At 37.0% G+C, this 25,784-nt stretch overlaps 1 protein-coding gene and 1 pseudogene across 3 annotated transcripts in view; both read left to right on the top strand.

Moving 5' to 3' along the window:
* Positions 1-25,122, top strand: part of ZNF678 (zinc finger protein 678) — a 110,878-nt gene extending 85,756 nt beyond the window's left edge. For all 3 annotated transcript variants that reach the window (XM_054519198.2, XM_054519195.2, XM_054519190.2), the window contains exons 3-4: positions 2,840-4,266; positions 9,780-25,122. In XM_054519198.2, coding sequence (XP_054375173.1) covers positions 2,840-4,266; positions 9,780-9,845 — 1,493 coding nt within the window. In that variant the 3' untranslated portion in view covers positions 9,846-25,122. The remainder of the gene's footprint in view (positions 1-2,839; positions 4,267-9,779) is intronic.
* Positions 7,665-8,228, top strand: PONPYGV1R-PS1804 (vomeronasal 1 receptor ponPygV1R-ps1804 pseudogene; annotated as a pseudogene).
* Positions 25,123-25,784: the final 662 nt, after the last annotated feature.

Here is a 25,784-nt window from a genome sequence, read left to right as displayed (position 1 = left end):
CTGAATGGGCAGGACCTCTTCTTGACTATGGCTGGGAGGAGTTAATGACAGTTACAGTGTTACTTCAGAATTCTAAGTGGAATCATGTTAAATGGGCCATTTCCTTGTCTGTAGCCAAGACCAGCAGTCCTCAAGTTTGCCACCTGAAGGAAGACTTGCTTTCTGAAAAAGGCTTTCCTTGGTCTTGTGCTTTTAGCAGGGTATAACAACCCCCTCTCTGAATCACAAAGCAAACATAAATATACTTTTTGTGTGACAGGGTCTTGCTATATTACCCAGGCTGGTCTCAAACACCTGGCCTGAAGTAATCCTTCTGCCTCACCCTCTCAAATAGCTGGAATTACAAATATGAGCTATGGTGCCCAGCTCTCTCACAAAGGCACTTATGTCCATAGATGGCTGATAAATTTTTGTTGCTTTGGGAGATATGCAAGAAGAGGACCTCCTGTTCCAACAACTTGCTGATTTTACTCTTCCTATGTGGTTTCACTTTCCATTTAGTGTTCTCTTTGCATTTCAAATTTGTGTGGAATTTTTTAATAAGTATATATATTTGGGAAACCTAGTGGGGAACGTATGTTCTTAGTAAATCTTATATGTATTCATGAGTGCTTATAAATTATATATGTTCCCAATAAATGAACACTTTTATTATTACTTGATGTTTATATTTTCTCTTGTGACAATTTTGGCTTAAAGTATACTTTGCAAAATATAACAGTTGTTGACATATAATGTACTTTTCCCAATATAATTGTTACCTTTCCAACTGTCACTTGGTTACTATTTGCATGGAATCTTCTTTCTTCCTGCCACTTTGTCTATTATGCCAGTCGTCTAAAGTTAGTCTCTTGGAGACAAGACATAGTTTGTGGTTTTTGAAATTTTTTCTAAATCTGTTTATTCAGTCTTTTGATTAGGATGTTTTGTTGATGAATATTTGAATAGCTGTCTAAAACATAATTACTTACTATTGTCATTTATTGTTTTATTGGATTCTTGTAGCCATTGCTTCTACTCTCTTCTTCTGTGTGTGTTTATGTGTACTTTATAGGTATTTTCTTTGTGGTTACCATGAGAATCACTAAAACCCCCAAAGTTACAACATATAATAAACTGGTAATAGCTTTAACTTCAGTTGCATACAGAAATTTTTTTCATTATATTTACCCTAAACTTCATATTATTGATGTCACTAATTATATATTTAATATTATATAGACATCAACAGATGTTTATTATTGTTCTCATGCATTTTTCAAATTGTAAAGCGTAAGTAAAAGTGTTTTCAGCACCATCATTCTAAAACTACAGAATTTTATTTTTGTGTATATGTACATCTTTCCCAGACAGTTATGTATTTGTATATAATTTTTTGTTTAATGACACATTTTATTTTCAATGGGCTGGAGTCCATTTTACATTTTCTATAGGACAGTTGTACTGGTGATGTAGTTTTTCTGCATTTGGTTATCTTGGAAAATCTTCACCTTCTCTTAATTGTGAAGGACAGTTTTACTGTTAATAGTATTCTTGCTTGAAAGTTTTTGTTTTTTCTTTCAACACCCTGATTATATCACTCAACTCCCTTTTGCCCTGCAAGGTTTCTGTTGATAAATTCACAGGTAATCCCATAGGAGAATGCTTATAAATGACACATCACTTTTCTGTTGCTGCTTTCAACATCTTATTCCTCTCTGTGATTTCAAAATCTTGCTTATAATGTGTCTTGTTATGGTTCTTTTTGTGTTTATTCTTGATTTTTTTTACATCTTATGTATAAATATTTCTGTTATTTTCTTGTATTCTTCAGTCCCACACTTTGTTTCTTGTTATATATTTTATTATTTTGTTGATACTCACATTTCCTGATTTTATTTAGTTGTCTTCATTCCCATTTCACTTATTGAGCATCATTCAGATGAGTCATTTGAATTTTTTAGATAATTTATACATATTTATTTTCTTAGAATTAGTTTTTTATTTATTTTGTTTCCTTGACGGGACCATGTTAGCCTGATAACTTTGCATATGTTGTCATCTTTGGTTCATATTTGGGCATTAATAAAATGCCACCCATCACACTCTTTATAAGTGGCTTTGTCCTGGAGGAGGCTAATAGCTATTTGCCAGGCTGGAGATTCTTATAGCCTCTCAAACCTCTTCTTATGATTTGTCTTCTCTGGAATTGTGTGTTTACTGTTCAGCTAAAGAGATTTGGTCATGTTTCTTTGTAAAAACTTGTAATCATGTGTTACACCTGGTGTCTGTCTGTGGCACTGTGATCTCTCTGCTGCAGTAGCAATTATTTACCTTTTTCTTAGCAGACCAAAGCTGTCATTCAAAGCATACCACCATTTCTTTCAGCAGTCTTTGTTATGGGAAACAGAAACCAGTCTTTGGAAAGCCCCTAAAAGCCAGAAGTATGGGCACATGTGCGATGTTTTGTTTTTTTGTTTTTGTTTTTGTTTTTTTGTTCTTTGCTTTGAGGGAGAAGCCAGGAGTTTGAAGTTTACTCTTAAAGGCACTATGCTGTATTGGGGTGGAGGAAAGGCTGTATGTATAAATGTAACAAACTTTACTTTCTGTTCTACATGGATTTTGCAATTGTGCTCACCTAGGGTGTTGCAAACTCTTAACTAGATTTTATAGTTTTCAAAAAGACATTTTGGTCCATATATTTTTGTTAAGTTTATATGTTCAAAAAGGAATCATGGCTTGTGATATTTTATTATGCCATCTTGTTAATGTCTCTGATATAATTATATTTATTAGATTTGTAAAGTATATTTACTGAAGATTAGTAAGCAGAATAACTTTTTATTTTTATTTCTTTCAGCTATTTTATCATATTCCATTCAAGACCTTTTGCCAGAGCAGGATATGAAAGATTTATGCCAAAAGGTGACACTGACAAGACATAGAAGCTGGGGCCTTGACAATTTGCACTTAGTGAAAGACTGGAGAACTGTGAATGAAGGTAAGGGGCAGAAAGAATATTACAATAGACTTACTCAATGTTCGTCAACTAAAAGCAAAATCTTTCAATGTATTGAATGTGGCAGAAATTTTAGCCGGAGATCAATCCTTAGTGAACATAAGATAATTCATACTGGAGAGAAACCATACAAATGTGAAGAATGCGGCAAAGTTTTCAATCGATGTTCAAACCTAACCAAACATAAAAGAATTCATACTGGAGAGAAACCCTACAAATGTAACGAATGTGGCAAAGTTTTTAATTGGTGGTCACAACTAACTAACCATAAGAAAATTCATAGTGGAGAGAAACCCTACAAATGTGATGAATGTGGCAAAGTTTTTAATTGGTGGTCACAACTAACTAGCCATAAGAAAATTCATAGTGGAGAGAAACCGTACACATGTGAAGAATGTGGCAAAGCCTTTACCCAGTTCTCAAACCTTACACAACATAAGAGAATTCATACTGGAGAGAAACCCTACAAATGCAAAGAATGTTGCAAAGCCTTTAACAAGTTCTCAAACCTTACTCAACATAAGAGAATTCATACTGGAGAGAAACCCTACAAGTGTGAAGAATGTGGCAACGTTTTTAATGAGTGCTCACACCTAACTAGACATAGAAGAATTCATACTGGAGAGAAACCCTACAAATGTGAAGAATGTGGCAAAGCCTTTACACAGTTTGCAAGCCTTACTCGTCATAAAAGAATTCATACTGGAGAAAAACCCTACCAATGTGAAGAATGTGGCAAAACTTTTAATCGGTGTTCACACCTAAGTAGCCATAAGAGAATTCATACTGGAGAGAAACCCTATAAGTGTGAAGAATGTGGCAGAACCTTTACTCAATTATCAAACCTCACTCAGCATAAAAGAATTCATACTGGAGAGAAACCCTACAAATGCAAAGAATGTGGCAAAGCATTTAACAAATTCTCAAGCCTTACTCAGCATAAGAGAATTCATACCGGAGTGAAACCCTACAAATGTGAAGAATGTGGGAAAGTTTTTAAACAGTGCTCTCACCTAATTAGCCATAAGAGAATTCATACTGGAGAGAAACCCTACAAATGTAAAGAATGTGGCAAAGCTTTTTACCAATCCTCAATCCTTAGTAAGCATAAGAGAATTCATACTGAAGAGAAACCCTACAAATGTGAAGAATGTGGCAAAGCCTTTAACCAGTTCTCAAGCCTTACTCGTCATAAAAGAATTCATACTGGAGAAAAACGTACAAATGTAAAGAATGTGGAAAAGGTTTTTACCAATCCTCAATCCATAGTAAGTATAAGATAATTTATACTGGAGAGGAACCTGACAAATGTAAAAAATGTGGCAGTCTTTAAAAACTGCTAACATTATACATGGCTTCAGTAATTTCATACTGAATAAAAGTGGTATGAGCATAATGACTGTTTAAGGATGTTTCACAAAATGTAAACTTCAGAGTGCATAACACTATACTGAATGAAATTTATAAATATAAAAGATTACAATACCTTTATTTCAAAGATCTTCCTGTAAATAGAATCTGTACTAGAGGAAAAACCCTTAAACAATTATTCAGACTTTATTCAACTTTAGAGGATTTTATGGGGGTAAAAAACTTCCTACAAATGTGGAAAAACATTTTTTCAAGATATATACCTTAGAAAACACTAGAGTTTATCGTATAGTAGAATATATTTTACAGATACAGTGAATACAAACAAATGTCCAAAATTAAGTCTAAATAAAACATTACATAATTTACTGTAGAAAGTACTAAGGCACTAACAGTTTCAGATGTTACTTTAAAGAAGTGTTGATTGTCGAGAATCATTCAAAGTTAAAATAGATAATTTAGTTGTATGTAAATTTAAATGAATCAAGAGATGATGTCTTTTTGAAGTGCAGTTACATTCACGTTATACTTTTTTTGCATTAAAAGTTTTTATATTTTTGATTATATATTTTAATATTGATGTAATTCATATCTCAAATAACTTCATTTTATTATATTTATTGTTTATGTTAAAGTATGTGGTCAGTTGTTGCTGCATAAGAGCTATGAGAAGTTCTTCTATATTAGATGACCATCATTTATATACTTTTTCATGAATTATTAAGGGTGCTGAAATGTAACATTTATAAGGAAAATCTAAGTAGAAATGCTTTTTGTTGATGTATAACAGTGTTTTAAGTAACACATTAGGTATTCAGAGAAGTATTTTGCATTATAGTAATAGGGAAACATTTTGAGTTTTAGTAATAAATTGTTTTATGAGTCGCACATTAAGGTAATACAGTAGTTTTTGAAATGTTATTTTTAGAATGCAATTTCTTTTCATAAAACAAAATGATTTTTAATGTGTTAAGAATATTTTGCATTGAATGAAGTATATCTTGCCACAATAATTAACCTATACCACCTTACCCAAAGTTGTAGATAACAGATAGTAACAATACACTACTGGGTAACAGTGAAAGGACACCTCTAGTAATCTCTTTTCCCAGTGGCTTTTAATTTCAAACAACTTGGGGAATTTTTTTTATATGACATGCTTTGGTTTTTTTGTACCTTACCTCATGTTGAAATGTGTTCCCACATATTGGAGGCGGGGTCTAGTGGAAGGTGTTTAGGTCAGGGATGTAGATTCCTCATGAATGGATTGGTGTTCTTACCACTGCAGTTAGTGTGTTCTCTGTTAGTTCATGTGAAAGCTGGTTGTTAAAAAAAAAAAAAAAGCTGATATTCCTCTCGCTTTGTCTTTTGCCATGATATCCCTTTGCCTTTTATCATGCATGAAAGCTTCCTGAGGCCTCATCAGAAGTTAAGCAGATGCTGATTTCATGCTTGTATAGCCAACAGAACTGAGGCTAATAAACCTCATTTCTTTATTAATTTGCCAATGTTAAGTATTCCCTTCTAGCAGCACAAAATGGACTAGCATACCATAGGTTATATTTTTATTTTTTTCTTTTGTAAATACTGGACAATGATACTCTTATATAATCTTCAGTATAACCATTATAATTGCTCACTATAATGATAATTATAAAGGAGTATAATGAAAAGCCATGTATTTTGAATCCTGAATGACTATTTACAAAAGGTCATACTACATTTTTCTTTGAGCCTGTGACCTCTCTGGCCTGTAAAAACACATACATACATTTAGTTTTGATTAACATGGAGTTAATTTTATAAGTCTATCACTCTAAACGTAAGTGTTAGCTTTAAGAGAATTATGGAGCATGTAATTGTGTTTGAGTCTAGGTGTGTACTTTTTTGAGAAGAAAAAGATATTGGAACAAAATATAATTTAAAAAGTATTGGTAATTTACTAGCAAACTAGGAATCTCAAAGATTCTGAAAGTAAATATTTATTCTCTGCTTTGTATTGAATTTACTTCTGTAAAATCTTATGGCTGCTGGCTCAGAATCTTATGCAAATCCTGTTTTTTTCTTGTCTGTTGATCATACTAAACCTAATGTATAGTTTTCTCATTCCAAAGTTCATGAAATTTTCTCTATATTCCTGAGAAATTCTAAGAATAACTTTCATAAAATGTATTAATGTTCACAAGATAGTTTTAAGATATAATTCTACAATGTGTGTGTTGCTACATTTTATTTAATTAGTACATTCTATTTTTTGTGTTTCAATTGGAGAACCCTATTTTGGCCAATTTTTACGTGGTTTTTGTTTCCATTTTAATATTTTACATAATTGAATTTTTTTCACTTTATTGAGCCACTTTGTTTAGATGTACACTGGGAAGGCTTCATAATTCACAGTTATTTTGACATATAAATGAGGTGAACAAACACAGGAAAGTGCTAGGTTTCCTGGGGGTATAACAGATACTTGATAATTAGCAGTAAATATTCTTGTTTAAGTCACTTTTTGGCTGCAAGTAAGAGATTAGAAATATTCAGCATAAAGAGATGGCATTAACTCTGCATGTAAAGAAAACACATGTATACCCAGGCTGTACAACTGCCTCTGAAATTAAGAGGAATTGTGCTTATTTCATAGTTATCTCTGGTACTTCACTATTATTTTATTTTCACCCCCAATTATGCATCAGTCATAGCCCTTTCCCTTCTTTGCTTATTATGGCTACAGATTTCTCACAGTTCTCTGCAGTCCATGTAATTTCACACAGTATTTTGTAGGTTGTGATAAGAAATTTGAAATTTTTAATATAGTGAAAAATTGGATCTAACTGGAGAGTTTGAGGACATTTTTAAGTTACAAATGCACCATTTGAATCATTTAATTGGCATAATTGGGATGTACTCTACACAGTTTATAGGATTAAATTACTGAGTTAGTAATGTTTGTATGAAAGAAATGTTATTAGATTCTACCACAAAATGTGGTAAACATGAAATCAGTTAGAATCAGTAAAGCATTAATAATGGTAGGCTATATATCATAATCACTATATAAAGAAACATCAGAATTTGGAAACCCTTTAAGCAAAAATATATCTTAGAAATCTTAAGGACACTTAATGGCAAGCAAAAAAGTTTAAATTTAGTTTTTTATAAATTACATATAGCACAATTTATGTGTACATGTAGAATCTTTTAGTTTTTAGTGTTTATGTAATATATTAGGCAATAATAAACATTTACATTTATGTTTACATTTATATTTAATTTTTTGAATTTAATTTAAATTTCTAAATGCTTCTGTGGATTTAAATTTTGGAATAATCTTTTCTTCCCCATTGATACTGGAATCTTGGGAAGTTTCTTACTCATATCACAATATGTTTTATTCAAATGGGTGCAGCTTACATTGCAGAGTTTATATAAATAATCACATAACAAGCCACTTCCTTAGTCATTTTCTGTATTAAAAAACTCAGAGATCTAGAGAGCTTTTGGATTGAAATATTTCCTTGGTGATTTTGGATGCAAACCTGATTTCTGTGTTCACACCATGGCCAGAGATGGGACTGTTAGCACCACCTGCTTCTTCAATGTCATCCATATGATCAGCATCAGCACCAGAAACTCCAGGTGTCCCAAACTTAAAGTGAAAGCCATAGAGTCCATTGGTGACTCCCATGTTCTGTGCTGGTTCTAGAACATGCTGGTAAATATCAGAGTTTCTATGCTTATAGCTGATAAGTAGACATTTTTAAAAATCATAAAAACTGTATTTTCTATATAGTTCAGCTAAGTTTGTGAAAAAGATGCAGACTCAGTATTTGGAGCATTGCTATTGCTCCATGATGTGTTTAAAAATTATTTTTAAATTGACAAAATTATATATATACATATATATATCTTGTAACACATGATGTTTGAAATGCTTAATTCTAGCCAATTAAAAACTCTTTACCTCAATAGTTATTTTTATTGTGAGAACGCTCAACATTGTCTTGGCACTTTAAAAAATATATATATATATTCTCAATAACTGTAGTCACTCTGCACTACAATAGGTCTCTTGAACTAATTCCTTCTAGCTAACAGGCATTGTTTATCATTTAACAGATAATTCTCTAAGCCCCCTTCTAAAACTTCAGCATCTCTTAACCTTCTTTCTAGTCTCTACTTTATGAGATCAACTTGTTTAGATTCCACGTGAGTGAGACCGTGAGGTATTCATCTTTCTGTGTTCTGCTCCATTGGTCTATTTATCTGTTTTTAATGCCAGTATCAGACTGTTTCAGTTACTGTAGCTTTGCAGTATATTTGACTGTCAAGTAGTGCAATGCTTCCAGCTTTCAGAGTCTTTTGCTGTACTATATGAATTTTTGTTTTTTTGTTTTTGTGCAAAATTTTATTGCTATTTTGATAGACATTATGTTAAATATATACATTATTTTGTGTAACATAGACTTTTTAGCAATATTAATTTGGCCAATTTATGAATAAGGGATAACTTTTCATTTATTTGTGTTTAATTTTATACCTTGATTTTCTTTAGCTTTTAATGTAGAGATCTTTAACATTTTTGAATAATTTTATTTGGAAGTAAACTTTTTGTAACTATTGCAGGTGTCAGTTGTTTTCTTTCTTTTTCAGATAGTTTGTTGTTAGTGTATAGAAATGCCACTGACCCTTATATCTTGATTTTGTATCCTGCAACTTTAGTGAATTTATTCTAAGTGTTTTTAAAGTTTTCTATTTATAAGACTGTGATATCTGCAAACAGGGACAATTATTTTCTTTCTTTCCAATTTGGTTGTCTTTGGTTTTGTTTTCTAATTGCTGTGGCCTGGAAATTCAGTAGCATGTTAAATAAGGGTGATGAAATTAGATATCTTTGCCTTACTATAACTCTTAGAAAAAAAGGCTTACAACTTTTGAAGGTTTAGCATGATGTCAGATGTCCATTTGTCATATATGGCCTTTAGTGGCTTGAGGTATGTATGTTCTATATGTAATTTGTTTTGAGATTTTGTCATAAAGTAATGTTGAATTTTCTAAAATTCTTTTTCTGCATTCACTTAAAAGTTATAATTGGTTCTGAGATCCTTCATCTTTGTCAGAATCTAGGAGGATGCATCTATACCTAGAGGAGGACACGAAGGCATCATATGTTACATTCTTGTGACATATAATGTCTACTGCTTATAATGTCTACTGTGAGTTTCTGACTCCCCAAATGAAATTGAGGCCCAGAAACTCTCAACTGCTTTGTTCATTGAATAATGCCAAGTGTCTAGAAATGTGACTATTCAGATTAAACGCTTAATGTGTGTGTGTTAACTAAATAAATCTCAACCAGAACCTTCTCAGATATTTTGTTGAACGTGGGACCTTTTGTTTTGTTTTGTTTTACCAGCAGGGGACCCCTGTTTTGTCTGTCAAGAACAAAGACCAGGCAAAAGAAATGTCAAACCGCATTTAGAAATGCAAAAATGGACTTGCTTTTGATATGCTTTTCCCAACAATAAGGGACATGAGTCATTGGGGCATGTTACAGAGAGTTTCAGTAAAATTCAGAAAAAAATAATAAATATGAACAGCCACAGCATGCCCAGAAGCCTTTTTATGGAGCCAGGCATGGTTGACCTGCTTTCCATGTCTCAAAACATTAGTCCCTACAAGAACCCTATGAGGTTTATCTTCTTTTCACCCATTTTCAGAGAAGAAAAGTTCAGCTCAGAGAGCTACAGGAACATTGGGGACATCTCCAAGACACAGCCAATAGGTGGCAGTCATCAGTGTGTTTTGGAAGGGACAAACATTGAGCTTCTGAACAGCTACTCCGGGAACTATGATGCTGTGGTGAAGTCCTGGTTAGGAGCCTAGGAAAATGGTGAAGGAAAAGATGGTCCCAGCCTGCAAAACCAAAGTCAGGAACTCTACCAGCATCTCCCTTCTCCCTAGCCTGGTGGTCCACATCATGCAGATTTACTCTAGATTCAACTTAGACTCATTTTTATACTACTCAGGGGACAAGGAGGGAACTACAGTCAGTAATAGCAACATGAGCCTCAGGTGCTTTGGGGATTGAAATTCAGACCAGGAAATTCCAATACATCAGTGCATATGGAGGCCATGCGTATTTAAGGAGAAGGTTCTAGGCTTCCAAAGTAAAATTGAATGTGGAGGTTGGGGCTTGATTCAAACATTAATACTTTTGAGACATTTTTATGGTATTTGTCAGCTGTGGAGCAACAGCACACATCTGTATTAATAGCCTGTGTTAATAGCCTCATCGTAGAAATGAGAAAACACAGGCTTTTGCACATGAAATGGCTCCTCAAAGCATGTGGTTCAGAATTGAGAACGTGCAGAGTGAGAGTGGTATGAATTTTCCTGTAAGCTACCTATAAGCTACCTGAAGTTCTGTTTGCTCTCATGTGGAGGAAAAGAGCCTTGAAGAAGTTTTATTTTTTTCTTTGTTTGGAAAGAACACACAGAGCAAGATGATTTACAATAACCCTTTTGACCTAACACACATACTTGTTTTCTTTAACATTAAGGGGAGTCTTAAGAAACCCCAAATAAGTATTAAATGACTGAAAGGTGACTCAAACTTATCTGTTAAACAACTGGAAATGCAAGGAATTACATTAATTTCTTTGTCACACAGACACCAGATTGGCAAAAAATTAAGTCTTAACATTCAAGGGAGGCTAGATGTAGGGAACCAGCGATATTGAGAGACTGCTGGGGACAATATACTTGCCACAGCCCTTTTGGAAAGTAATCTGGCTGTAACTATTAAAGTTTTACCCATGCATATTCTTTACCAAGTTACCCCTTTCTGCAGGTGATTACTATATATTATGGGCTGAATTGCATTTTCTCCCAAAAATGTTCAGAATGGGAATATATTTGGACATATGATTTTTATAGAGTTAATTAAGGTTAAGTGAGTTTATTGGAGTGAGCCCTAATCCAATATGACTGGGGTCTTTATAAGAAGTGATGGTAAAGATACAGAAACAGAAGATCCTGTGAACACAGCAATGGAAGACAGCCATCTACAAGTCAAGGAAAATGGCCTCAGAAAAAACACCCCAGCCATAGCTTGATGTCATATTCCTAGCCTCCAGAATTGTGAGAAAAAAAAAATCTGTTATTAAAGCCTTGAGTTTGTGATGCTGTATTATGACAGCGTAGCAAACTGTTATAGTTTGTTAGGACACATACAATATGTTTCCTGCAGCACGACTGAAGTGGAAATAAAATGTCTTCATGCCAGTTTCCACCAGCATTGAAAGGCTGAACCACTGTGGGAAACAGCTTTGATTATGAAATAACATAAAGATGTGATATCAAGACATGTAAGGGCAGAGCTCCTGCCCTGATGGGACTATAGGCATGAGTTCTCTGAGATGACATATTGCAGAGAAATGCATAGGATACCTTAACCTTTTTGGTTTAACCCCCGGCTCCCCTTTTGTAAACACTTCCCTCATAAAAATACTGGTGTGTAAGGTATGGAGAAGGAGCTGTCTGCTATAAGAGATACCTAGGTGCAGTTATTTAATAAAAACAGCAACATGCAAAGATACTCATGGCCTAGTGTGAAGTAAAAACAACAGAAAAATGTTTTCTCTGATATTCCTACAAGTATGTGAACAGGGATTTGCACCTAACTGTTTGCCATTTAGGACTCATGAAAGCCAGACTCCTTTGGGAAAGAATGGTGAGTTACCCTAGTGGAAAAGCCCTAGGACAGATCCCAGGGTGTCTACATACTCATATCTTGGTCCTGGGCCCACTTTTGTCTCCTCTGATCCCTGTCTGCAAAGACCTCTCTGTGCCCACTCCCACCCAAGCCCAGTGCTAGATATGATTGGTGGCATGGTATACCTGCCCTTCATCCAAAGAGATGGAGTAGTTGGACCCATCAAACAGCTTTTTATTGATCTCCTGCATGGAGCTCTGCAAAGAGAGTGCCTTGCAGCTAGGCCAAGAGGCATCAGTGGTTGCCTGGTTGTCATCAAAGGGGGACACTTCCATTAAAAGTTCTCCAAAGGTTGAGGCTTTGTTGAGCCACGATTACACCACTGCACTTCGGCCTGTGAGACAAAAGTGAGACCCTATTTAAATAAAATAATTATCCCTATATCAGGCATAAAAGAGAATTCCCATAGACCTACAGCCAGAAAGGAAACCAGATCACGGTTTGAAGTCTTGGGGTTCACATCCGAGAAGACAAAGTTGTTTTTCAACACTCACCTCCCTGTCCTGTCATGCCCTGTGGTATGAACCTGACCAGCTCACTAAGGCTTCCGACACTTGATAATCTGCTTGTGTCCAGAAATAGCCTCCTCAGCACTTGCTTTCCCCAACACATGGTGTCAGAAAGACATGTGAGTCTTATAGGATCACAGGTGAGGCCTCACCTGCATGGGCCTCTCCTGAGATGCCCTGTGTTACCTTTGCATGCCCCCTGCCAAATGGCCAGAGGCATCAGTGGTGAGAGTTGAGCCAATGCCTGCATTGTTGGAAAGCATTCTCACGTCAGGCCTTACTAAATCAAGAGCCTTGGAAAGTCAGCATATAGCAAAAGAACATCATGCTCTCTTGAGCATTTCCTACTGAGTAAGTTGACTACTGGGGCTGTCTCTAGAATGTAGGTGCCTGGTTACCAGGGTTCTAAGTTATCTTGGGGTCTGTCACTGAGAAAGTAAGGTCACTTCAGGGTTCTATCCCCAGGACCCCTTCCTTCCATAAGACCTACCCAAAGGCCCTGCTGGGCTACTGATTTCTCACGCTCCCCACCATGTGAACTCCTTGCCTATACACAGTTATGCAAGCACAGACTCTCTCAGTCCCCTACGGAGACTGGACAGTCAGGGCCCCAGGTTTGTGGTGACACAGCTGGATCAGAACTACTTTTTTCTAACCAGTTCCATGACCCTAGAAGTCATTGTGTATTTTGGTGCCTACCCAGCCTCCTAACCTACCCAATGGGGATTATACCAGCATCTTCCTAGAAAATTCTTCAGGTACAAATGAGACAAAACTCATGGCATAGTGTCACATGAAGATAATGCACAAATTTAGAGATGAAAGAATTACAAGAAGGGGTGGGAGGTAGTATGGACTACAACTCAGACAGGCCTGGGCCCAGCAGTGTGGTTTTGGAAAGTCACTTCTCTGGGCCTCATTTTTCATTCTGAATTAGAGGTTAAAATCCAAATATTGCCATCTTCCAGCTAATTACACATTCCAGTGACTTTCCATTATATGTAAAATCAGACCCTTGTGCTGCATATCAGGTGGTGTGCAGCATCTGCAAAAGCTCAGAGCACTATGGGGCTAATGACTCACTTCTGGCCAACAGAATTCAGCAAAGACGATGGGATATCACTTATATTTCGCCTTATTCTGGAGATCAGTGTCTGGCATAATTGGGCTTTGGCAAGGGCTCTCAGGTTGTAGGCTGGAGACTTAAGGTTGTACACTTACCTGGCAAAGAGAGTAAGAGCTTTTTAAGAACTATTTCATAAAGCCAGTAAATCCAACTATGAGGGCTTCAGCCTTAGAATATAATTGCCTTCCATTTCCTCAGCTTTAAGATGTCAAAATATGAATTAGACAATTATGTCATGACTAAGCCTGAGCATTTATGTATGTAAAGCTATTAATATTTTTTGTGAACTGCAACATATCTTTTGCCAGTTTTTCTATTTTGTGGATTATCTTTTTCTAGTCAATAATCTTGTGATTATTATTTAATCCAGGGTCCCATTATCCTCTAGGCAACTGCTCCCTCCTGGGAGGGTGTGCCTGGTCAGGTTTGCCTCACCTTTTGTAGCTACCCTATCCTGTATGCCGTTTGGCTGTGGTTTTCTTCTTCAATCCAATCCTGTCTACATTTCATGTTTTAATGATTTTTCCTGACTTCTAGTTTAGTGAGGATACATCTTAATTTTCAGAGTGAGTTATTCTTTCTAAGAATTTGTGGTAAAGAAAGGTTGCCACAGATGACCTGTCAGCCATCTTAAATCAAAAGATCAGAAGTTATCTGACATATATTGCATTGTTTAGTCTGATACTTCTGAAATGGTAAATGCTTCTCTTTGGCAAGAGAGAACACAGGAATATTGGAGGATTTGCCTCATTAATGTATACTCATCTTGGCATAATTGTGCTAGACTGATTATTAAGCTAAAGAGGGTAAACAAAAAAGGGAGCCCAAACAGGTAAAAAGTCTACCTTCAAATTTATCACTGACAGTATTATCTAATGGAATTTTACTAAAGGCCCCCATCCTGGCTTTTGAGCTGCATTAATCTATTGTGTCTGGATACTATTTACTTATTCATATGAGTCATTTTTTAAGTTGTGAAACTTCTATAGTCACCGTTCACTAATGAGTCCTCTGGGAACTAAACTGTTCTTTAACAAGCTTAACTGAGGTAACTGGAATCAAACAGGCCATAAATTACACAGGGTAGCCTTGGCTTGTGGCTTAGGGGAAATATTTTTCTAAGTTTCTTATGCTCAGTGACAGGTATGTGCCCTTGCAGCTTCTCCTTGAGTAGGCCTTGCTGCAGTTCGACAGGGGATATCCTGCTCATGAACTGTGGGGTTGAAAAGCATCCCTTGCTCACTGTAAAGGGTCCACGCTCTCTCCTTTTTCTTTTCTTTTCTTTTCTTTTTTTTTTTCAGATGGAGTTTTGCTCTTTTTGCCCAGGTTGGAGTGCAATGGCAGGATCTTGTCTCACTCCAACCTCCGCCTCCCAGGTTCAAGCAAATCTCCTACCTCAGCATCCGAAGTAGCTGGGATTACAGGCATGCGCCACCACAGCCGGCTAATTTTTTGTATTTTTAGTAGAGATGGGGTTTCACCATATTGGTCAGCTGGTCTTGAACTCCATACCTCAGGTGATTCACCCACCTCGGCCTCCCAAAGTGCTGGGATTACAGGCGTGAGCTACCGCACCCAGCCTCTCCTCTTTTTTTTTAAACAGAGACTCATTTCATCACTCAGGCTGGGGTGCAGTGGAGTGATTTTGGCTCACTGCAGCCTCGACCTCCTGGGGTCAAGCGACCCTCCTTTCTCAGCCCCCCAGGTAGCTGGGACTACAAGTGCACGCCAGCACACCCAGCTAATTTTTTGTAGAGACAGGGTTTTTCCGTGTTGCCCAGGCTGGTCTCAAAATTCCTGACCTTAAGTGATCCGCCTGCCTTGGCCTCTCAAAGTGCTAGGATTTCAGGCATGAGACACCACACCCCACTGAAAACAGAAAAAGATTAAAAAGGTCTACTCTATATCTCAGTCAATGTGTTATTTGATCCTGAGATAATAGCTACTGGGCCTTGCTCTTTCCCCCTGCTGATATATAAATACCTTGGAAAAACTTGGTTCACAGGCTACAGATGAGCCACTACAATTAAAAGTAGAACTGGCATCTACAATTTTGCTGAGAAGATGAGGAGATTGGTGACCCCAGCTTCCATTAATCTCCTCTCCAGGAATTTTCTCCTGGGAATGTTGATAGCTGTTTTCTCACATAATTAGTTAAAGAAAGGAAGCAAGATCAAATATTTCTCAGAACGATGACTTATCAGTTCTTGTTTGAGGGATACTTTAATAACTTGCAGCAGAAAATATAAGTTAATTGTATTTAATGTAGTCAGAGAAGTTTACCGTCAATTATTTTGGGAAATAACTATACCCCGAACTTATTTATCAGGCTCCTAATGGATCAGAGAATTTTATGTCTTCAATAATGTGATGAAACATATGAACACATTAACCATCAAATTATAGGGAAGAAAAAAGGATGTCTAATTTATTGAGAAAAGCTAAGGTATTCAGATTCAAATGGGTATATTTTTCTTTATCCCACTGCCCTGAGTTTATTGAGAATACACATTTATGGAACATTTAGATATTTTATGGAAATGAAGTCACAGTATCAGAAGAAACTCCCAATTTATTTTTTAAAGTTTCTGTTGCAGCTCTTGAAATGGAAACCTCAGGAGATTCAGAACACCAAACAGTAGCTCTAACAATGTAGATATTTGAGTAAAAGTGTTTTGTATCCCCCAGGAAGAAGTCATATCCCTGAAGTTTTGGGACAATAATATACCTAGTAGACTAAATTGTGAATATATCCATAGGTTTCATTATAGTTTAGCCTGTTGATACCAGTTCTATAATTAGCAATTTAATTTCTATAATTAAACATAACTTAATTCAACCAAGTTGAATTAAAACTAGTATCAGGCTCATAAAGGTTCTGCAGATACTACATTTATTAAAATGTGTTTTGATCTGCTTTGGTATTGGAGCTAAAAAAATCCATAATTCTGGCTAGCAAACAGATTCTCAGTAAAATTTATAACAGTCCACACACATATATGGTCCATCATTGTAAACATAAAATGCCAAGCTGGATAGAGTGTCTTCAGATGTTTTCTGATTCATGGCTGGTCTCTTGTGTTCAAATACATTCATGGTTTTGGCAGGAGAACCTTTATTCTGAGTTGGGCATGAGTATATGAACCTGTGGCTTATGTAAGCCACTGGGGTCTACAAGTGTTCACATTTGGCATCACACACTTGACTGTATTCACAGTTTTAAAAATATGTTTAAAATATAATTTGAATTTTTAATCTACTTTGAGTTAATTTTTTTATATGATGAAAGGTAAGGATCTAGTTGTATTCTTCTGCATATTGCCAGCCAGTTATGCCAACACCATTTATTGAATAGGAAGTCCTTTCTTCATTGCTTGTTTTTGTCAGCCTTCTTAAAGATCAGATGGTTGTAGGTGTATGGCCTTATTTCCAAGTTTCCTATTCTGTTCTATTATGTGGATTAAAGATTTAAATACAAGACTGCAAAATATAAAAATCCTGAAAGCAAACCTAGAATTTACCCTCCTCAACATCGACTTTGGCAAGGAATTTAAGACCAAGCCCCCAAAAGCAATTGCAACAAAACCACAAGTTAACAAATGGGACCTAATTAAGCTAAAGATTTTCTGCAAAGTGGAAAAAAAAAAAAAAAAAAACACAGAGTAAACAAACAACCTACACAATGGGAAAAAAATATTCACAAACTGCATCCAACAAAGGTCTAATACCCTGAATCTGTAAGAAACTTAAGTCAACAAGTAGAGAATGAATAGTGCCATACAAAAGTGAGCAAAAGACATGAACAGACAGTTTTCAAAGTAAGACATACAAGTGGCCAATGAACATATCAAAAAATACTCAACACAAATCACCAGAGAAATGCAAATTAAAACCACAATAAAATACCATCTCCCCATGCCTGTAATCCCAGCACTTTGGGAGGCTGAGGCAGGTGGATCACGAGGGCAGGAGATCGAGACCATCCTGGCTAACACAGTGAAACCTAACAGAGTTACCATTTGACTCAGCAATTCTATAACTGGGTATATCCCAAAATGAAAATAAATTATTATACCGATAAGACACGTGCACTCATATACTCATCACTGCAGTACTCACAGTAGCAGAGAAGTGGAATCAATCTAGGTGCCCGACAATGCTGGATTGTATTAAGAAAACGTACATTTATATCATGGAGTACTATGAAGCTATAAAAAAATAAAATCATGTTCTCAGCAGCAACATAGATGAAGCTGGAAGCCATAATCTAAAGCAGATTAACTCTGGAACAGAAAACCAAATACCACGTGTTCTCACTTAGAAGTGGAAGATAAACAAATAGGCACTGTGGATTCCTAGGAGAGTAGGAAGAGAGATGGGCATGTGTTGAAAGACTACCTGTGGGTGCCATGCTTACTATACCCAATATACCCATGTAACAGTCTTACACGTGTATCCCCCTGATTTAATAAAAGCTGAAATTTTAAAAATCACATTGTACACCACAAGTATATATAATTATAATTTGTCAATTATACCTTAATAAATCTGAATAAAGAATAAAGTGTAATTTGAACCAAACATTTGTAGAACCATTTAAACGAGTAGTTTGGCCTCCATTTTATTGGAATAAAGTGTAAGATTATTATGGTCTCAGGTAGGACCTTTACCAGGGTGGGCTTCAGAGGGCCTCCCTGCTTTGATCAGGTAAATGTCTGCCTGACAGGGCTTTTTGCCTCCCAGGAGCTCAGCTTTTGTCTGCCCAGAATTAAATTTAGCTGACACAGAGCAGTTCCTGTGTGTCTGTGGCAGTAGCTTCCCCTGGTCAGGAATGATCAGAAAGGTCTCAAGTGGAAACTGCTCACTGTCCCAAGATTCTACACAGTTCCTATCCAGTAAGGATTACACATCCCTCACCTAGAACTTTTCTGTCCAGCTCTGTGAAGGGCTGCCCTAGTCTTTCAGGTTCCCGGTAGTCAGGATTTTTAAGCCCCCATTCAACCCCTATTTACTGCCTCAGAGTCTCTGTACTTATACTCTGATTTTAATAATTATGTTCAACTTTAAAATAACTTTTGGGACTGGGAGGCCAACATAAAATCAGACTACTAGGAATCCTTCTTATTCCCATTTGTGTGTTCCTTCATGTGAGGCTTTTTATTTTTTATTTTTTTATGTCCGGCATTTTCATATTTGTAGATGTCTCAGGTTTACTGGGCTTGGGAGGCTCCATTTGTTAGGAAAATTATGGCAATGAGTGGATCACCTTTTTTTTTTTTTTTTTTTCTTAAGACAGGATCTCACTCTGTTGCTCAGACTGGAGTGCAGTGGTGCCATCATAGTTCACTGGAGCCTCAAACTCCTGGGCTTAAGCAATCCTCTTGCCTTAGGCTCCCAACTAGCTGGTACTGCAGGCACATGCCACCATGCTCTACAAATTAAAAAAAAAAATTGTAGAGACAGGGCCTTGCCATGTTGCCCATGCTAGAATCAATTTTTCTAATGTTCTAATTAAGGGTTTGTAAGTCTGTCAGGATGTCCCACCGCATTTGCAATTCTGCCCTATTTGCAATTCTAGAGAAAAAAACCACACATTTTCGTCAGATTTATCCATGCACATATTGGTGTGACGGACCAATAGGGCTGAATTTTTTTTTCGTGCCCAGTGTAGTATGAATATTGTGACTGTCTTTTATCCTATACAATCATTGTTTGCCAGTCTCCATAAGGGATTCTTCATTCTCCATCCAACACTTGCAGGGTGATGTTCCCTGAACTTCCAGCCATAGATCTTTTCCCTTCATATTTGATATTCTTTCTCAGGGTCACCACATCTATTTTTATACTTCTGCTGATTATTCCCAACCACCTTTAGCTATGACTCTGGAGTCACAATATGACTCCAATCTACCTTTTCAAAGTTATTCCACCAAACTTCTTTACATTTCTTACAAACTGGCCAAATTCAATGTTCTTGGCTCTCCCTATGCCTCCATAAAGGTGAATTTGATGTAAGGCCCTTATTTCCAAGGAGCTTATCACTTAATGAAAAAGTATTAAAAAGCCTATCCTTTTCTTAAATGTAAAAAAAATAGGACATGTGGTTCCAGGAGTCCAAAAGAGGTGCTTGCAGAGGAAAATCAGAGAACATTCACACAGGAGCTGATCTTGAAGGATGGGTAAGATTCAGAAATGCAGTGATGCAGAGAAATGCATTCCATGCAGAGCAAAATGCAAGGGTAGAATGGAGTAAAAAGTGTACAGAGAAGAGAGTGGTTTTGTTTGCCTGACATTGGAAAGGTAGATTGAAAAAAACTCAGGAAGGGCTTTGATGTACAGGCTTAATTTGAATTTTATTCCAGGTGATGTAAATACTTGTATGATTTTAGAACAGAGCAGTGACATTATTAGAACCCTGTTCCTCAGTATTCAGCTTGCCACCACCATATGAGATTAGGGAACAATAGGGGGAAGAAAAGGGAGAAATTTCTGAGTTAGGGGAGTGACAGTGGGGATGGAGAGTTAGAAAGGATATGAGGTAGAATTTTCAGGGCAGGGAAGATGAAGGGCCCATAATGAGCTTCAGGTTTGAGCCTGAGTGATTGGGAGGCTCAGGGTACTATAAACAGTATAGAGAAAAGAAAACACAGAGGGGCAGGGGGAATAAATTTAGGGCATGTTGGAGCTGATGGGATCTCTGGGAAACTCAGGTGGAGACTCCTACTCACATCATCATCTCAACCTTAGTGTCCTGAACTCCAGGTCAGTCGGTCTGGTTCCCTTCCCTACTCCTCTCAGCTAGGAAAAGCCTACTTTGGTGCCCAGGCTTGTGTGACTTGAGGGAGTAAATAGTTCAGCAGCTCCTCCTGACCTTCATGCTGTGGGTCAATCTAGGGATGATTATGAGAACCTTGCAGCCTCACTCTGGCTTCTGTGCTCTACCTCACAGGACTAGCTTTTGATTGTCTCCGAAAATTATTGTCGCCTTTCTGAGGTTCTGACACATACAGTCTCCTGGGACAAAAACTCCTGCCCCAAGTCTTGTGCTGGGGTCCTAATATCCATGGACAAAACCTAGAGGATGAAAACTCATCCTTAAAGATAACTGTGGTTTTCTAACTGTTCCATCAGCCTAGGTGACACCTTGTGGTTTCTGATTATTGACCATTTTTAAGCCCAATAGGGTTGGCTCAACTCTTCTTCCTGCAAGGCCCAGTCCCCATGACTGTATCATCCTCACAAATGGACCCTGACCCTCTCTCCACTTCCAAGTGCTACTTCAAGTTCAACACACTATGCCAGGAACTCAGAAAGTTTGAGCTGACCAGCAGGTGGTCACACTCCACCTTGCACTTACTTGGGGTTTTTGATGGAAGCATCTTGCATCCTGCCTCTTGGGTTTTCAACAATCCCATAACTTTTCACCTCTGAGCCTACCCTGGTTGTAGATAACCCACCACTGGACACCCGACCTTTTTGCTACACTGGAGGGCTCAAGACTGCTGCTGTTCATATCTCCTGTCTTGGATGACGTTTCTGCTAGTTGCATCTTGGTTCTAACCGTGCCATCATCCAATTCTATGAGCGCTTCCTTTGCATTTATGGTTTGAGGTTTGCAGAAATAAAACAAAATTGGAGGGCGGTCTGGGAGAATCCAGGTCCTCCATGACTGATTTAGTCAAACATCTTTAGTCACCTTCTTCTCATTCTGAAGACTTCACATAATTAAAACTCTTCCCGGCCAAACACTAAATAAGTTTTACACATGCTGCTTGAATCACTGTGCAAGCATTCTATGAATTACTGTGGATTTCTCAGAGATTAGTATCTCTCTAAAACTATTCCTCTGGGTAGGCTGAAGCCAGCAGCTGTGGAAACTCAAGATTTGCCTTATCCAATGAAGCTTTAGGACAGGGCTGCCTTTCACATTTCTCAGATATACTGCTTATTTGGAAAATATTAACACTCTTGGCAACTATGAGCTCCTCAAATATTCCACAGTTTTTCAAAAATTTGAAATGGAAAAGGTAATTGTACATATTTAGATCAGAAATTGCTTGGAGTTGCTGGGATCTATTATAAAGGCTTTTATTCATATGTTTTAATTAAACTTACATTTTTAAAACACATACAAATATATTATTATGAAGTATATGAGAAAAAAAGAAAAGCTTTCTCTCTACATTTTATTTTTAAGACCAGAACTTAAGAAATGAGAGGCACACCACCGAGGTGGCTGCCAGTGTCAGGCAAGGGTTTGGTAGAGAACAACCTAAGACAGGACCAACCACTGATAGATTCTGCTATAGGAGCAAGAGGAAGTTTCAGGGAAGAGAAGGCAATGACCTACAGAATCATGACCTAAATAAATGGTGGTGGTTTTAAGCCTTTAGATTACAAGTTAGTTTATTTTGTTCCAAATGGTAATTGATACATAAGTACAGTTAGATCCTTTTAGAAATCTTTCCCAGGAAACTTTCAAGTAAAGATGGTGGATTGAGCAAACACATCTGCTTTCATCTTCTCTTTGTCCCCAATAAACTTAGAGTAAATGATAATTTTAGAAGTGCATAAATCCACAAGGATAGGAATCAAGTATAAGAAGGATAGACAAGATAAAAAATGTTGGAAGCTGGAAAGCAAATAGTATAGGACAAAAGATTGAAACAGGTATATATATTTGTCACACCTTATGAAACTGTGAACTTAAAAGATGAGCATTTTCTTTATGTAAATTATTTAAGTTTGTTTGGAAAAAAATCATAGTGATATTAAATATAATTTTTCTTTTTCTTTTTTTTTGAGGCAGAATTTAACTCTTGTTGCCCAGCCTGGAGTGTAGTGGCATGATCTTGGCTCACTGCAAACTGCCTCCCAGGTTCAAGCGATTCTCCTGCCTCAGCCTCCCAAGTAGCTAGGATTACAGGCGCCTGCCATCATGCCCAGCTAATTTTTCTATTTTTAGTAGAGACGGGGTTTCACCATGTTGGCCAGGTTGGTCCCTCAGGTGATCCACCCACCTCAGCCTCCCAAAGTGCTGGGATTATAGGCATGAGCCACTGCACCCAGCCTATTTTTCTATTTCTATCCTCAGTTGAAATTCTTTTATTGTTTTGGTATTAAACATGATGTTGACATTTGTTTTGAGATAAATACATTGTATTAAGAAAATATTTTTCTAGTCTTATTTAATAAGAAGTATATGTTGAACTTATGAAATACATTTGAACATTGCTATGGTCTGTATTGTATTTCCCTAAAATTTACATGTTGAAGCCGTAACCTGAAGTGTGACAATATTTGGATATTGTGCCTTTGGGAGATAATAAGGTTTAGATGAGGTTTGAGGGTAGGGCCAACATGATGAAATTAGTGCTCTTATAAGAATATGCACCAGAGAACTTTCTCACTCCCCTCTACTCCTGCCCATCCTGTGAGAACACAGTGAGAAGGTGGCCATCTGCAATCCAGAAGACAGCCCAGAAATGAACTATGCTAGCACCTTGATTTTGGACTTCTAGACTTCAGAATTGTGGGAAAGTTAATTTCTATTGTTTAAGCCACCAAGTTATGGTCTTTTGTGGCAGCCCAAGATGACTCAGATAAATATCTAAAGGGCTAATTATTTGACCTTTATTATTTGATTAATTATATATATTTATATGTTGCCCAAAATGAACTATTTCTAAATTATTTGCAATATGTGAAAATAGATTGTGTTTATTCAAACTAGAGGGAAAAGTACATCATGTTTTGTTGAACTGCAAAGAAAATTCAGGAAATTTTTCCTGATGACTGTGAACATTCACTTAAAATACATTTTTTTTACATCTTTAAAATTATACATATAGTTACTTTCATTTCTGGCAACATGGTACACACTCCATATCCTGGGGGGTGGGGAAAGGCCCCATAAAAAACACCTATTATGCTGGATAAAATGAAGTGAACAACAATCATCTAAACTTGTAAAAAAGTAATAGTAACCCTCAGGGTTCAAAAAACAAAAATGCAGCTGAAAGCCAAAGTGATAAACTCATGTTAAGAATGCAACATCTGCAAGGTGTTTGCCAGTACTGGTAATCTCAAGACAGTATTTAATGGTGTCAGGGAAAAGGAGAGATAAGCTGTGCATTCAGATTTTAGGTCAAGATAAAATCCCATCCCACTATAATGCTGAGATCCTAAAAAGATTAGGTTCAAAATGAAATTGGAGACTGGAAATAATCTATCTTTGACAAAAGTTGGTGCTTGGGACATTTAACAATTTTGAAGTAATTGCTGGCTAGGAAAAGCATTCCCCTTAAGAGTTTATAACCACAATTCTTCCCTCAAGTTTGAAGTTTAGACTTAAAACACTTGCCTGTCCAGAAAATACTAAGGAAACAAACCAATCTAAAACAAGCCTTTGATAGCATCCCAGAGTGCCTTGAAGAAGCAAACACAAATGCTGTCAGGAGGGACTCACCCTTAAACTAGGAGTTACAAGATTTTAACAGTTTAATAAGACTACCAAATGTAAGCTCATGATTTCAAATCCCAGAAACATACAGGGAAACAAGAGCCATGAATGGGAAACAGGAGAAACCACAATAGCAGAACTAGACTTCCAAAAACCTTAAGACAATGATTTCTCGGATAAAGTAAACTATATAAATCCCCAAAACATTTTTTTTATTTCTTACTATAATTTTTTTAAATTTTATTATTATTATACTTTAAGTTTTGGGGTACATGTGCACAATGTGCAGGTTTGTTACATATGTATACATGTGCCATGTTGGTGTGCTGCACCAACCCAGTAACTCGTCATTTAACATTAGGTATATCTCCTAATGCTATCCCTCCCCCCTCCCCTCCCCACAACAGGCCCCGGTGTGTGATGTTCCCCTTCCTGTGTCCATGTGTTCTCATTGTTCAATTCCTACCTATAAGACAGAACATGCGGTGTTTGGTTTTTTGTCCTTGCGATAGTTTGCTGAGAATGATGATTTCCAGCTTCATCCATGTCCCTACAAAGGACATGAACTCATCATTTTTTATGGTTGCATAGTATTCCGTGATGTATATGTGCCACATTTTCTTAATCCAGTCTATCATTGTTGGACATTTGGGTTGGTTCCAAGTCTTTGCTATTGTGACTAGTGCCGCAATAAACATATGTGTGCATGTGTCTTTATAGCAGCATGTTTTATAATCCTTTGGGTATATACCCAGTGATGGGATGGCTGGTTCAAATGGTATTTCTAGTTCTAGATCCCTGAGGAATCGCCACACTGACTTCCACAATGGTTGAACCAGAATCAATTCTTAAGTAATTATATACTGGCCATATCCTCCACCCTGTCATCTCTTAGATTAAAAGGACTTCTGACTCAAACTCTGCCTCTTGAGTTCACGGTTCACCACTTCCAGCCTGGTGACTTGGTGCTGATTAAAACTTGGAAAGAAGACAAGCTCCACCCAAGCTGGGAAGCTCCTGACCACTAAGATGGCTGGATGTGCAGACAGCTGAACAAAGGTGGACTCACTATACTCAAGTCAAGGGACTGGTAAAAGGGACCCCAGAAGGCAAGGAAAAAGACCAGTGGAAAGTGCATGGGTCACCTGAGGAACCCTTAAAGTTAACTCTAGGAAAAATCTAAAAGGAAAACATGGGCTGGCCCCATTTCTGGAAGTTAATATGGCTGGGATGGGCTACTATACAAAGAGCAGAAGGTCAAAATGGAAACTTGCAGGGGACTCTTCCCTACCCAATCAGGTTGGTGATTAATGTGACCAAGACGATAGCACCTCAGACTATAAGATTTGATACCTGCCAGGTTTTAACTTGTGGGAATTTAGAAAATCAGAGACAGTTCTCACAGGCAGATAAATATCTTTTCCCTGAACCAAATACAGGTTACAGTAGGGCATCACCCTGCCCCAGCTGGGATAATGTATGGTGGACTACCCAATTTCAGGGTTGAACAGTAAACATAGAATAGGTAACTCCAAGCTGGAGACCCT

Source organism: Pongo abelii, chromosome 1 (assembly GCF_028885655.2).
Source record: "Pongo abelii isolate AG06213 chromosome 1, NHGRI_mPonAbe1-v2.0_pri, whole genome shotgun sequence".
Classification (NCBI taxonomy): Eukaryota; Metazoa; Chordata; class Mammalia; order Primates; family Hominidae; genus Pongo; species Pongo abelii.
The sequence above is the reverse complement of the archived record's forward strand: the minus strand, read 5'-3'. Positions and strand labels throughout refer to the sequence as shown.